Source organism: Eulemur rufifrons, chromosome 3 (genome assembly GCF_041146395.1).
Source record: "Eulemur rufifrons isolate Redbay chromosome 3, OSU_ERuf_1, whole genome shotgun sequence".
Lineage (NCBI taxonomy): Eukaryota > Metazoa > Chordata > Mammalia > Primates > Lemuridae > Eulemur > Eulemur rufifrons.
The window spans coordinates 31,182,191-31,198,280 of NC_090985.1; the positions used below are offsets into that span (position 1 = coordinate 31,182,191).

The following is a 16,090-nucleotide window of genomic DNA, read 5'->3' on the forward strand; positions in this document are numbered from 1 at the left end:
TGGTTTTTGTGGCCAGAAGAATCACAGGTCAAAATTTGTAGCAACCACAGCTGCTGGAAAGTGAGGGAGGAACTGCAGAAAGAATAGAACCAGAGCCACAAATTCTGTGTATGAACTCTGGCCAAATCTCTGGTGACCACTGAACCATAAATGCATAGGGCAGATTGCAAACATCCCTGAAAAGGATGAATGATTTCAAATGAGATTTGAGCTGCTTACCAAGAAATACAGTTTCCAGTTTGAATCCAGTCAAGCCATCTATTAAAACAAACAGTTTTAAAAAATAAAAAAGAATCAACACTCTTGGGAGGAATATAACAAATTCCAGTTTTCACAGAATAACATTTATTCCAAAATAAACCATATTAAACAGCAGACAACAAATTAAACACAGCTTTCAAGAAATTTATAATGAATAAAAGAAAATAGGATAGCAATGAGCAAAAAGAAATCTCAGCAGAGAAATAAAAATTATTAAAAATCAAATGAAAATTTGACAACTGAAAAAATACAGTATCTGAAATAAAAATATCACTGGATAGGCTTAATCACAGTATAGAAAATACAAATGAAAGAGGAAGCTCAAGACAGACTGGTTTGGAAAACAGAGAAAACGGATGACAAAAAATGAACAGAGCCTCAGAGGCCTACAGGGAAATAACATAGGATAGTTTCCCAAACTTTCTCAGTTCACAATATCCTTAGTATCTCAGTAATTTCTTTCATGATATTTACCTCAGGCCAAAAAAATAAGTAACAATTCTGGTAATTGAATTATGAGGCCCAAACAACTTATATATGTATTTCCTAACAACTTTGTAGCTGTTAGGAAAAAAAAATACATATCAGTTGAAAGGAAATATTCCTTGTTTGGAAGGTGTGTATCTGCTATGGCATCAATAAAGCACATATTATGAACACATACTATTTGCTGCATACATGTACAAACTAACAAACAAATATAAACTGGTAATGTAGGGCTAGGATGAGTTTGAAGACTTTCAAAAAAGTTTTTAAAATATATTTTTGTTCTATTTGGTATATTTTGGTAAAATGTACTAGCTCCCATCATCACAATAAAGATAAAAGTAACATGGCAAATGTGGTATGAGGAATAATATTAGGACTCTCAAAATTATACTGTCCTAATCCCAGGAACCTGTACATGTTACCTGACTTAGAAAAAAGACTTTTGCAGATGTGAAAAAGGATCCTGATATGGAAAGACTACCCTGGGTCACTGAGGTGGGCCCTAAATATAACCACATGTATCCTTGTAAAAGGGGAGGCAGAGAGAGATTAGAGAGAGAGAAGAGGAGATGGGAGTGTGAAGATGGGGGCACAGATCAGAGCGACGTGGCCACAAGTCAAGGAATACTGGTAGTCACCAGAAACTGGAAGGGACAGGGGAAGGATTCTTCCCTAGAGCCTCCATAGGGAGTGTGGCCCTCCCAACACCCTGACTTTGGATTAGTGATAATGATTTTGGACATACGGCCTCTGTAACTACAAGAGAATAAACTTCTACAGTTTTCAGCTGCTAAATTTGTGGTAATTTGTCATAGCAGCCACAGGATATCAATATAGCAGGTAAGTAACTTCTTATGATTGCAACTAAATTTAATGGAAGAAGAAATGGAAATGAAAGAGATTTACCACTTACAATATGATGATGTTGAAATCATCAACAGCTACTCTATTAGTATTAGGTCTCTTTTAACAGAGAAAATCTGCCTGTACCACACCCAGACCTATGTTTATTTTACATGGCAGTACCATTTATAACTGCTGTGACACTGCTCTGATCAGTAATATTCAGTTAGTAAGTGACTTTTGGTTTTCTCATATGAAGTTGGAGATACACAAGAATGCTATTTTAAATTATTTCAATATAAATTCTATCTAAAAAAAAATCTATATGGTCACTAGGTTAATTGAAAAAAATTGTATTACTTCTTTCCAATGACTTAATAAAAATTCTGTGTCCCTGGCCCAGCTCAGGAATTTTAGATACCATAGAGCATTTACAGGGACTAAAATGGTAACAGGCATTGGGACACACTCTTGGTGCCTGACACTGTGCTTAGCAATGGTAGTGTGGCCAGAAACTAGCCTGAAGCTCAGTGGGAAAACACAGGAGACCATTTTTCCAATCTGCATATCAATGTTATTACTTACATTTAAAAAAGTCTTATTTTAACAAATTAAAAAATTAATGCTATAAAAAAATTAATGCTAAAATATATGTTTTTAGAAACAGGGTCTCAATATGTTGCCCAGGCTGCAGTGCAGCAGCTATTCACAGGGGCCATCACAGCACTCTGTGTTCTCAGACTCCTGGCTTCAAGCAATCCACCTGCCTCAGCCTCCCAAACAGCTGAGACTACAGGTGCGTACCAACACGCTTGGCTGAATATAGGCTTGTACAGATATGTTGCTAGAGCTGTTTCTGGCTATTAATAAAGGAAACATTAAAACTGTTGTCAAGGTAGTCTAAACTACAAAAAAAGTAAGTCAATTAATTACACCTACCTGGTTATTGTTGGGGTTGGTACACCTCTTGTACGCAAGGTAGGTTTTCCTCGAACCACTGGAACATCTGCATTTTCTGAACCACCATTTAAATATGTTAATTCTTGAAGCTGTGCTTGCCTAATCTCATCATTATAGTCCTACACAAAAGACAGAAGATAGCATAATTTGCGTCATATTAGAAATATAAAAATATTTTGAATAAAAAGCTAATAATTTTTAATAGAAAAAAGGGTTAGGAAAATAGTTCAATTCACAAAACAAGATATGAGTTTCTCAAATTAAAAATGTGTCAGTGAATTTTTGTAAAAAGTGAAAAAAGAAAACGACAGTATTTTTCCCCAAGCTAAAATTTTCTATAATCAGCCATTAACTCCTTTCCCTGGGCATACTTTCCAAGTGAAACATTTATAAAAAAAATTAAAAGACCATATCACTGATATGTGGGCATTGTTATTTACAACTCAATTCAACTAGCAGTTATTGAGCACCTCTGATGTGCCACCTAACAGAAAGACAAAGAGGAGTCAGCCATGGCCCCAGAAGCCAAGGACCTAGATCTAGCAAAAGAGGAGGACTTACATACAACAGGATAGCTTTCCTAAAACTAAGAACCACATTTATACATTCTTTTTGTACATTTCCATTTGTATATCGTACAAGTTATGAAATTCAACATTTCCAAAATTGAATATATAATCTTATTCCTGAAAACTTCCTCCTATTCCTTCATCTTACATGACTGTCCAAATACCCAACTCAGAAACTTTGGGAGTCATTCCTGATGCCTCCCTCTTCCTATCTACCCTCAACTCCATTCAATAATCATCAACAAAGATATGGAATAAATAAATACAAGTGTGATCTGCTCTACAATAAAAAGAAAGTTCAGGTCTAAAGGATCAAAAAGGAAAGTCATCTAACTCAGCTGTCAGTAGTAAGAGTGGGTTCTGTACACAGTGTCATTTAAGGATGAATGAGAACTATTAAAAAATAATTACTAGAAGAGGGGCAGCAGTATATTCCACACAGAAAGAAATACATCTTTGAAAACCCAAAGTAATGTTGAGTACAGGGAACCAAAGGAAGTTCTATATGGCTGAACTGTAAAAACAATTGGGGGTGGGGACAGGGGCTTAAAGTGGAAGAGAAAGCAGAGGCCAAATCACACAAAGCCTTAGGTTATTTTCAAGATAACCTGAAATATTTAAAATTAAGGGTTCTGAGAAGCCTTGCATGATTTTAAGGTGAGTTGCATATTTAGGTTTATCTTCTGAAAAAAATCATTCTAGCATTATTAAATATAGACAACACAAGACTGAAAGCAGGGATCAAAACACCTCAAAACATACATGCTTCTCAAGTACACATGAAACATTTTCAAGAATGGACTATATAACAGGCATTGCACAAGCCTCAATAAAAGGACTGAAATCAAATAAAGTGCATTTTCACATCACAATGAACTAAATTAGAAGCCTATTAAAAAAGAAATTTATGAAATTCACAAATATGTTAAAAATGAACAACATAATGAACATAACCGTTAGATCAAAACAGGAACCTCAAGGAAAATTTAAAAATACTCTGAGATGAATGAAAATAAAAATACACCACATCAAAATTATAGAATGAATCCAAGACAGTGCTCAGAGGAAAATTTATACCTTTAAGTTCCTATATTTAAAAAATAAAAGATTTCAAATCAATAACCTAAACTTTCACATTTAGAAATAGAAAAGAAAAACCAAAGTCAAAGTAGGAGGAAAAAATAACAAAAGAGCAGAAATAAATAAAATAGAAAATAATAGAGAACAAGCAACAAAATCAAAAGTTGCTTGTTCAAAAGAAGAATAAGAAAGAAGACTCAGGTTATTAAAATCAGGAACAAAAATGGGATACCACCTGGAATTTCCAGAAAAGAAAAGATTGTAAAAGAATATGGTAAACACCCATATGCCAAAAAATTAGATAACTTAGATGACATGGATAAATTCCTAGAAAGACAAAAGCTACCAAACTGACTCAAGAAGAAATAGAAAATCTGAACAGATAATGTGTGATATAAGAGGAAGTATATATTTGGTTTCTGCCCCAGGTTCCCTTCACACAGATCCACAACCTCTTGGAATCTGGTGAGTTAATAGAGAGAGGAAGCCCCTTTCAATTACACCAGAGTTTATGTTAATGAGGTAACTCTTGGAGGATGGGGGCTGGCTGCCAGAAAAAGCAAGGAAAGATTAGAGGGGTTGGAAGTTTCAGCTGTAACCTCTAGGGAGGGGAAAGGGATTAGAGATTGATGCAATCACCAATGGCCTATGATGCAATCCACCATGCCTAAATAATGAAGCCTCCATAAAAACCTTAAATGATGGGGTCTAAAGAGCTCCCAGATTGAGGAACCCAGGTGCCAGGACGGTGGTGCATCCCCAGCTCCACAAGGATAGAAGCTCCGGCACTCCAGACCTTCACACATTGTCCTGTGTATCTCTTCATCTGGCTGCTCATTTGTACCTTTATATAATAATGGCCTTTATAATAAACCAATAATAGGAAGTGAATGATCAAACCCAAGGAGAGGTTTGTGGGAACTATCCTTATGTAGTCAGGTTGGTCAGAAGTACAGAAAGGCCTGGGACTCAAGGCACCTGAAGTGGGACAGTCCTGAGGGACTGAGTCCTTAACCTGTGAGGTCTGACGCTAATTCCAGATAACGTCAGAATTGGAAGACACTGTAGGACACTGAGGTGCTGTCTGGAGAATTAAAGAATTGGCGGTGTGGGGAAAAACACACACACACATTTGGTGTCAGAAGTGTTGTGTGTAGAAAAACAGTTTATTCTTTAACAAGAAAAAATACAAAATTAGTACTCAAAATGTTTTCTTCAAAGAAAAGCCTATGCCCACATGATTTCAATGGTGAATTCTAACAAACTGTTAGTGAAATAGCGATGCTAATCTTTTACATATTCTTCAAAAATTGAATAGAAAGGAACACTTCCTAACTCATTCAATGAGACCGGTATTGCCCTGATACAAAAACCAAAGACATGACAAGAAAAGAAAACTACACACAAATATCCTTATCAGTACAAATGTTAAAGCTGTCAAATAAGGAAAAATTAAGAAACCAAATGCAGCAGCATAATTTACACACAAGAACCAAGGTGAATTTACTACATGATTACAAGTTTGGTTTAACATCTGAAAATCAATTAATGTAATATAATAATAAGATAAAGGACAAAAAACACATGATCATTTCCACAGACAGAAAGAAAACATTTGACAGAAGAATCCAACATACTTTAATGACAAAAACACTCAACCACCTACGAAAACCCACAGCTAACATTAAATTTAATGGTGAAACACTGAAAGTGTCATCCTAAGACAAGACAAAGATGTCTATTCTCACCACTTCTATTTAACATTGCACTTAAAGTTCTAGCCAGGACAATTATGTAACAAAAAGGAAAAATGGCATCCAGACAGCAAAGGAAGAACTAAAACAATCTCTGTTCACAGGTGGCATAAACTTGTATACACAAAATCCTAAAGAATCCACAAAAAAAAAAAAAAAAATTGAGCTAATAAGTGAGTTTAGCAAGGTTGCAGGATACAAGACCAATATAGAAAAATCAGTTCTATTTCTTTACACCAGCAATGAACAACCCAAATATGAAACTAAAAATCAGTTTCATGTACATCAGCATTAAGAATAGCATACTTAGGAATAAATTAACAAAGTAAAAGTAAGATTTATAAACTGAAAACTACAAAACATTGTTGAAAGAAATTTTAAAAGATCTAAGTAAATGGAAAGATACCCAATTTTTACAGACAGGAGGACTTAACTTAATATTGTTAAGACAGTGATACTCTCCAAACTATCTACAGAGTCAAGGAAATTTCAACCAAGATCCCAGCCGGCTTCTTTACAGAAAATGGACATGCTGATTCTAAGATTCATATGGAAATGCAATGGACCCATAATAGCCACAACCGTCTTTAAGAAAAACAAAACTGGAGGAATGGCATGTTCCCATTTCAAAACTTACTAGGAAGCTATAATAATCAACACTGTGTGGCAATGGCATAAGGGTTAGACATAAATATCAGTGAAATGGAAGTCAGAGCTCAGGCATAAGTTACGGTCAACTGATTTTAAGTAGTTTCTTTTACAACTGGTACTACAACAACTGGATAATCATATAAATGTAAATAAACTAATAAATGAATGAACAAATGAATAAATAGAGTGGGACCCCCCTACTTCATTCCATATACAAAAATTAGATGAAAATAAATCAGAGACCTAAATGCAATAGCTAAAACTATAAAACTCTTAAATGAAAACATAAGGAGCAAATCTTCACAAAGCAGACTGAAAGGTGTGGCAAGAAACTGAGAAAGGTAAGAAGAAAATTGTATTATAAAAGCCACAGGAAGTCAGTGTTGTATTCACATTCTGTCAAATAGCCAAGTCCTAATTCCCTGGGATTCACTAACAACAAAACCACTACTGACTTCAGGAACCCTATTTTTGGTGAAGGGTGGAGCTGGAATCCATTTCAGTGGGAAGAAGAGTAAATGGCAGTGAGTCATAGACACAGTAAAGGCAGGATGCTTCTTCCTGCTGTATGGCTACAAAGAAGGGAGAGAAAGTGTCATAGTTTGAAGGGAGGAAAGGAGAATTTTAAGACAGAAGAAACATGAGCATATTTGAGTGTGAACAGAAGAATCAGGAGACAGTTCTCTGAATTATTCATAATTTACAATTAAAAATATGAAAGCATAATTTAGAGATTTTATTGAAAAATACTGTCTCTTTTCAAAAGCAGACTACAAAAAATGACTTGAAATTTGTAGTAGAAAGCATTGTGGAATTGTAAAAAAATAGTATCAACAACAATTAAAAAGGAAGCTGAAATCATAATCAGCTAACACTTGCAGAGTAGAAGGGAAGACAAACGATGACCAATGCAAGTCACTGTGATTACAGGAAAGGCTAGGATTGGGTTAACACTTTATTGTAAATATAGATTCTTTCCCTGACTTATTTGGGGTACTGTGACCTCAGAGGAGCCATTTGAATCTTTCTATTGTTATTTCAACCTCTCTAAAACAACCTTATTAATATGTCCTCAACCACTCTACTAAAAATGCATGAAGATTAATAAATGATTTGTGAAGCAGATTCTAAGTGAATGATTTGTACAGCTCTAAATAAAGTGTGTTACATAAATGCTAAATATTGCCCCACTGGAAAGTTCTAGGAGGTGTGATACTAAATTGTATGTGGTCAAAAATAGATTCAGTGAAAAAGAACATGGCTGAGGCCCTATTCAGAACACGATTAAAAAACATTTTTTTAAAAAAAGCATTGCTCTAAATAAGATTAGATGATTATAACAGTATCACAAAAACTATAAAGTCCATTTAAAATATCATCTTTACAAAACTGTATCTTAAAATAGAAACACAGTGTAGTAGAAAAAAATACAGAATTTGAATCAATCACATCTGAGGATAAACGTAAATTTAACCAACTGAACTTAGCAGCTAAGTCATTTTACACAATTTTTAAAAATTTTAGGTGACTGTTTCTTCTAATATCAGATGGATAATATTGATATAATCATTATAGTTACAATTTTCTTGGTCATTGAAATAATGCTTTTAAATCAATAGAGAAACCAATCACTGGTGATAGCTTACAGATCTATTTTTATTATTTTACATTTTGAATTTCATTTTAACTCCCCATCTGAAAGTAAAACTATTTCAACATTAATATTAACACCATTACTAATTGTGAAGGGTTAGAAAGGCAATTAGAATTCTAATTAAATATGTGTAAGTACTACTTTCCTATCCAGTGAGTTTAGAAACTATTTAAATATACGCTAGCCTGGAGAATGGGAAAAAAATTAAATGAAATCATTAAAAGTAACATATTAAAATTCAGTGGATCCTCTGCTAGAAATTTACTCTTCAGATATATTTGTCAATATTTATGCCCACAGTTAATCCTGAGACTACTGTTTGCATTATAATCTATAAGAAATAACCTTGATGTTCATTATTTAAGGACCAATTAAATAAATTCTGGAACATGCATATAATGAAATATTATGCAGGCATTAAAAAGAATGAAGTGAAACTATGCATAGGCTCATATAAACAAAAGTTCAAAATGACTTAAGTTAAAAAAAAAAAAGGTACTGAGAGGACATGGGACTTTTGGTATAGCTAAGTGAGGAACTCAGCAAAGCCTCTCCACAAAAAGCAACAACAAAATTGACAAAATGGTTCAACCATTTTAGGAGTCTGGAAACTAAATAAAGATATACAACAAATTGAAAATACAATAAATATATTCATGAAAAATTACTACATTTCTGTTAAGAAAAGTGAGAGTCAGTAACCTTCGTGCCTGGGGATGCTGCCAGTCCTCCTCCCCAGCCCACCTGGTACACTACTCTCACTAGGGCAGGGAAAGCCATGAGAACCCAAAGCTTTGTTGCAGGAAGGGATTGGATTAATTTGGAACAAAATGTGGAAAACTCCACGCCCAACTGCAAAACAGAGCAATTCTGGCAGCAAAGGCACAGGAAAGACCCATGAATCAGAAAGCCTAACACTGCATCTTGGGTGAGGGCAAGCAACAGGCCAGCAGACTAGCCAGACATTTAACAGAGGGGTTCGGAAACGAGACAGCCATGGAGGGCCTCGGTAAGCTCTCCACATGCCTCTGGCTGAATGGAAGCCTATGCACGAGTACAGTGAAGAACAGAAAGTGCCAAGGCCCTGCACCCTCCCTTTCCTGATGGTAAGTCTGGGCACATGCAGAGGAGACACAGGAATCTGGGCGGAAAGTAAAAGCCAGGACAGACGTGAAAACAGACTCCTTTGGACACAGTCCCCAATGCACACACAGCCCCATCAGCGGAGGACGGAAGCCTCACTAACACAGGTGTGTGAGCAATGCTGACACAGAGAACACCCCTAGCTGGCCAGGCTTAAACATAAAAGAAGAAAAAACATTAAAGAGAGATATTATTAGCTGTAACCACGAGGGAGATAGACTCCACAGATCTAATCTAACTAAATTATTAAAGAAACAGAAGACAAAAAAAAAAAAAAAAAAAGAAGAAGAAAGAAAGAAAGAAAGGAACACCCTCACCTTGTAAAGAAAGTACATCAGATTCCAGATTTGTTACGTTATCTAAAATGTAGAGTTTTCAACAAAAAACTAAGAGATGTAAAGAAATAGGAAAATGTGACATATACTCAGGAAAATAAAAAAAGCAGTACAAACAAAATATCTTGGAGAGGGCCCAGATGTTGGACCTGCAAAAAGAGAGATTAAAAAAAGTACAATAACTGCAATGCCCTGCTCCTCTCCTTCACTAGAGGAGGTCAACGGCAGAGGTAAGGTAGCAGAAGAATTAGTGAACTTGAAGATAGGTATAATTTTAATTAAAATTGTCCAGTCTGAGGCACCCTGGAGAATAAAGGATGAAAAAAAAGTGATACTCAGCCATCTCCGGGATGCCAGCATGTATACCAACACACATAGCAGAAATGGGGGGAGGGAAGGCAGAAAAATGTAAAGAATCACTGAAAACTTCCCACATTTAAAGAAAAACATAAACCTATAGATGCTCAGAGCTTAGCCAACAAGATAAACACACATCGCAGCATATTCTCACTTATAAGTGGGAGCTAAATAATCAGTACACACGGAAATAGCAAGTGGAATAAATAGACACTGGAGACTCAGAAGGGCAAGAGGGTGGGGATGTGGGAGGGAAGGGCGGGATGAGAAATTACCTATTTGGTACTATGCACACTAATTGGGTGATGGTTGCACAAAATGCCCAGACTTCACCACTACACAATATAGCCATATAACAAATCTGCACATGTGCCCCATAAATCTATAAAAATAAAAAACCACATCACAGCTAAATTGATGAAAACCAAAGGCAGAGAAAGTCTTGACAGCAACAAGAGAAAAACAACAGATCATGTACAGGAAAACAACAAAATGATTAATTACTCTCCTGTCATCAAAAATAATGGAGGCCAGAAGGTGACAGCGGCATATTCAAAGTACTGGAAACAAACAAAGGAACAAAACACAAAAAATTGTCAACTAAGAATTATATAATCTATCCTTTAGAATGTAGGTGAAATAAAGACACTCCCAGAAAAATAAAACGTTTTTTGCTAGCAGACCTTCATTCGTTACAAGAAAGTCTAAAGGAAGTCTTTCAGGCTAAAAAGAAATAATAACGTATGGCAACTCTATCCACAAGAAAGGAAGAACACTAGAAATAGTAAATGTGTGGGTTAATATAAAAGATTCTAAAAATATTGTACTGTAAATCAATACCCCCACAATTATAGATGCAAAAACCCTTAACAAACTATTAGTAAACCATATCCAGCAACATATAAACAAGATTATATACCATGACTAAGTGAGATTTATCCTCAGAATTCAAATTTGGCTTCACATCTGAAAATCAACTAATGTCATACACTATTATTAAGGAGAAAAAAAAAAAACACGTGATCATCTAAAACAGGCAAAAACAGTATTTGGCAAAATCCAGCACCCATGCATATACCATGTTTTCATGATACAAACTCTCACCAACTACAAACAGAAGAGAACTTCAACATGGCAGCAATAAAAAACCTACAGTAATGGTGAAAGACTGAATGCTTTCCTCCTAATTTCAGCAAAAATACTGCACTGGAGGTTCTAGTCAGTGTAATAAGGAATGGAATGGAAAGGAATAAAATGGAATAGAATAGAATAGAATAGAATAGAATAGCATAGTATAAAAAGATTAAAGGCATCTAGATTGGAAAGGCAGAAGTAAAACCATCTATTCACAGATGACATGGTCCTGAATGTCATCATATCCTAATAATCCACTAATTAGGATTCCATTACATCATCCTAATGATTCCATTAAAAAACAGCACACTAGAACTAATAAACATGTTCAGCAAGGTCATAAGTTTAAGTAAAAGATCAATATATAAAAATCATTTGCATTTCTATATACTAATAACCATCTGAAAATGAAATTTAAAAACAATTCCATTCATAATAGCATGAAAAGCATAGAATATTTAGTAATACATTTTATAAAAGAAATAAAAGGCTTGTATCCTTTTTAGAGAAATAAAAGAATGTCTTTTTTAAAAAGTGGAGAAACATTTCACCTTCATGGATTGGAAGACTAAAAATTGTTAAGATGAAATTTATCCCTAAATTGATCTACAGATTCAATATAATATCTATCAAAAACCTAGCAGGCTTTTTTGGTAGACATTAACAAGCTGATCCTAAAATACATATGGAAATGCAAAGAAGCCAGTTTAGCAAAAACAATTCTGAAAAAGAATAAAGTTGGAGCAATTACACAACCTGGATTTCCAAATTTACTTAAAGGCTAAAGCAATAAAGACTATACGACTGACATTAAGGACAGGCATATAAATCAACAGAAGTGAGAATCCAGAAATGAACCCTTATATTCATGTTCAGTTAATTTTCGACTACGGTACTAAGGCAACTCAATGAGGAAATGTTTGTCTTGTTTCAACATATGGTACTAGGACAACTGGGTATCTATATACACAAAGACAAATTTAGATCCTAACCTCACACCTCACAGAAAAATTAACTCAAAATGGATTAGGGACTTAAATGAGAGAATACTAAAAAGCATTTAAAAGAAAACAGCAGAAAATCTGTGACCTTGGTTAGGCAAAGATTCTTTTGGTAGCCCAGATTCAGGGTGAGGGAAATTAGATTCTACCTCTGGGTGGAGGGCTGCAAAGGTCCTGCGATAGAAGGTGCCACTGCAGCCATCTTTGGAAAATAGAACCTGTCCCACCTGGGGAGATCAGCGCTGCTGGTCCACACTGCAGGCCCACTAGAACATAAACCTGTCCTTAGTTGTGGTCTTGCCATAGTTGTAATTTTGTAGTCATTTATATGAATATGTGGTTGATTATCTGACTCTCCCATTAAACTATAAACTCCCTGAGGGCAGAGATCTTGTCTTTTATAGTTCACATGTACCTATCACATAGTAAGTTCTTAAAAGTTTTGTTTTTAAACTAAATGAATAAATGGACTGTCATATTTGTTTGGAAATATGACAGGAAAATATTAACCATTTTCAGCTCTCAGGTTATTAAATACTTAATGCAATTCCATGTCCCAGCTTTTTGAAGGTAACCCTGAGTTAAAATAGCCTTTCCCTAATAAATGTAATAGTTGTTTTCCTGAAAGATAATATCATCACAATACATGTGCTACAGTATGTAAGTCAATCTACCAGAACAACCTAAGATCAATGAAGACACAGTTTTATCCCAGAGTTTGGCAGATGTGTCAGCTTCCCTAAAATAAATTGTCTACAGAGCCAAAGTGCTGAATGCTTTCGTTTTTATCAAGAACATACAAATCACATAAAAGAGTCTGTAATTTAAAAAAATCACAATAACTTTTGTAACAGAGGTAGAGCAGTATTCCCTTTAAATTATCACATTCTTATCAACGTCAAGGTGTCTGAGAGGGGTAAAACAGACTATCAATTGTCTGTCAGATGTTAGTTACATACTTAGCTAGCAATAGCCCTCTCTTCTGTGTTTATTATGGTTATGTCTTTCATTATATTTATCACTTCGTACTGAAATCATCTGCTGATGTCCCTCCTTTCTTCTAAGTTACGTATTCCTTGAGGGCAGGGACTTTTATTCACATCTGCATGCCCAACACCAAACACCATGTTCAGCACATGGAAGGCACTAATGGGTTTGTGTTGAAGAACAATGGGTCTGTGAAGTGTTTTCTGTGTCACATAAAATCTTAGGACTTGAAGTCCCAAACCCGAACTAGTGATTGTGCTCTGCAAGACTTTTAGCCATGACACCTCAGCTGTAAAATTTAATTTCTCTAAAACTCCAACACCGCATAGATTTAGGAATAATGCCAAGTAAGTCACAGGGACACTTACGAGGTTTACTTGAGGTGATGTACGCGGAGCTTTAACAGATAAAGGAGCTATGCAAATAGCAATCACTGACAACAATTATCAAGGATTAAAATAAAGAAAAGACTTTTAAAGTACAAGTTAACTATCAAGAAAAACTGTACTAACAGGGATGAGGAACTTTTTGATTTCTTCCAAAGCATGTCCCATCCGAGCATAAGCTTCTGCGGGTGGAGCAAACACTTCAATGAGAACGTGGAGATCATCATTGAGGTGGAAGTACTTTGCTTCTCCACTTTTCCTCAACTCTTCTTCCTGAAAAAAAAAAAAAAGAAAAGAAAAATCACATTTAAAAATGCATCTTTATAAGAAAAGAAAAAGAAAATAAAAACTATCCAAAGCTTATTTGGCATGTAGTTATCGTAGAAGGTTCACCCAACAGCAAACACCACCCTAAGAAAAAAGGTTTAAGCTATAAATCTGATGCTGACATCCCCAGGCATTTGTAAACATGCCAAAGGCTTCCTACTGTGCTGGAATAACGTCTCCTTTCCTGACCCTGGTCTACAAGGAGCTCCACAGTCTGCCCACTGCTGCCTGCTCTGGCACCTTCGTCTTCCCATCTCCGCGTTTGACTCTCTGTAGCTGCTCCACAGGCCTCTGCTGTGTTTCTCAACCCGGCGAAGCTCCCAAGCTCGCTTATGCACTGGCTATGCTATATGCCTGTGATGCTATTAAAAAGCATTTATCACTATCAAAATACCTAAAATATCTTAATTTTTACTTGTCTATCTTCGATTTTCCCTCACTGGAAGGTGATCAGCACGGAGCAGAAAGTGTGATTGTCTTGTTTGGTGATGCATTCTTCATGTCTAGAGAAGCGCTTCGTATATAGCAGATGCTCAACAAATATTTGTTGAATGAGTGATTAAACATTACTCACTCATTTCTATGAATGAATTATTTGCTCATTCACATATTCATTCAAAAACCATTTCTACATGTCAGGCACTATATGCTGAGACTAAAACTGAATAATATAAATGAAAGGGTTTATTATATGATTTTACATAATTATGATAAAGGTTTTTAAACTTTTATATTTTGGTTTACATAAAGAAATTCAGGGGGAAATGAGGAGGGGGGGAAGATTTTTAAGGGACTACTGATTTTGCTCTATTGCCTTTTCCTAACATTCAATCATAGGTCCAGATTTCGAGAATCTGGGTCAGCCATTAGTCTTTGTTTCCAATATTAAAATCAGACAGATTAAGATTAGTAGGAACTTGAAACTAGAGTGATTTCTAAAAGGTAGAAAATCTTCCTGGCCCCTTCAAAAAACCTATCCCGTAAGAGACATAACGCCAGTAGTTCCTGGCAACACCATCTTTTAATTCCACTATTATCCAAGAGGCCAACAATGCTAATGCTACAGGCGTATACACTGGAAGGATTTTGTATCATTATGTAATTCCATAGAGTGAGGAGTTATCACCAGACTATACCAGAGGTTTATGATGAGAGGCAGAATAGTGTTTAGGGAAAAACACAGACTTTGAAGTTCTATATTCAAATCCCAAATCCAACATTTACTGTAGGACCTTGGGCAGGTTACATTATCCTCATTTTAAAGGGGTGATTTTCAGCGGGGATAATAATAGTATAGTACCTATTTCATAAGGTTGTTATATTAATAAAGGAGTTACACAAAAAGTCTTTAGAATTATGCCTTGCACATAATAAGCATTCAATAAATGATGAAAACAGTAATGATTATTATTACATAACTGTAGCATTAATTATTCTATAGTAAAGACAATGGGGGCAAAACATCTAGCATGACATTTGGCACAAACCAAAGGCTCAACAGATCATAGCACTATCATGATTATTATCTTACATAACTAGCTGATACATATCAGTAATGACTCCCATAATTTCATCAATATAGCATATAAATGAAGAAAGAGTTATATTCTCATTAGACTTTAAATAGTGAAAACTCTGGGAATCTAAAAGGATAAGATCTTAATACTAATTAACGGGAATCTCTTTAGAAACCAACATATTATTAACTAATAATTTCTATAAACTAAAATTAAATCAGTAAAAAGGATCAACTGAAATCAATATTCATGGGTTCAAGCAGTGAGGATCTGATTATAATAGAGCAGATAGGATATTGGTAGCATCCATTTAAGCAGCAAACTTCTTAAATGGTCACCTGTGGTCACCTACAATAAAATGCTTTTGAAGGAATAACTGATGGATCATGTGAGAGACTTACAGCACAGTATGAGGGGTGGGCAAGAGGAATGGAACGAAATGGGCTGTTTCTTACTGTATTCAAGAGTCTAAAGAAGGAAATGGCAGACTCAGCATTTTATGTTATGAGTTCAAGCTCAAAGAGCCAGATGTATCCTAGAAGGTTTTACTGCTTATAGCCACTGGCTGATGGAGCCAACAGACAGGTGCAGAGTTCAAGTTTATGTGCTGCTGAATGACAATGAAGATGCCCAGCCATCTCT

At 35.3% G+C, this 16,090-nt stretch overlaps 1 protein-coding gene across 1 annotated transcript in view; it reads right to left on the reverse strand.

The window, feature by feature from the left end:
• The window catches only part of KHDRBS3 (KH RNA binding domain containing, signal transduction associated 3), a 164,690-nt gene that overhangs the window by 76,218 nt on the left and 72,382 nt on the right, over window positions 1–16,090 (reverse strand). Inside the window, exons 4-5 of the mRNA XM_069465958.1 lie at window positions 13,731–13,877; window positions 2,533–2,672 (exon numbers count right to left, since the gene is read on the reverse strand). Of these exons, the coding sequence (XP_069322059.1) occupies window positions 2,533–2,672; window positions 13,731–13,877 (287 nt within the window). The remainder of the gene's footprint in view (window positions 1–2,532; window positions 2,673–13,730; window positions 13,878–16,090) is intronic.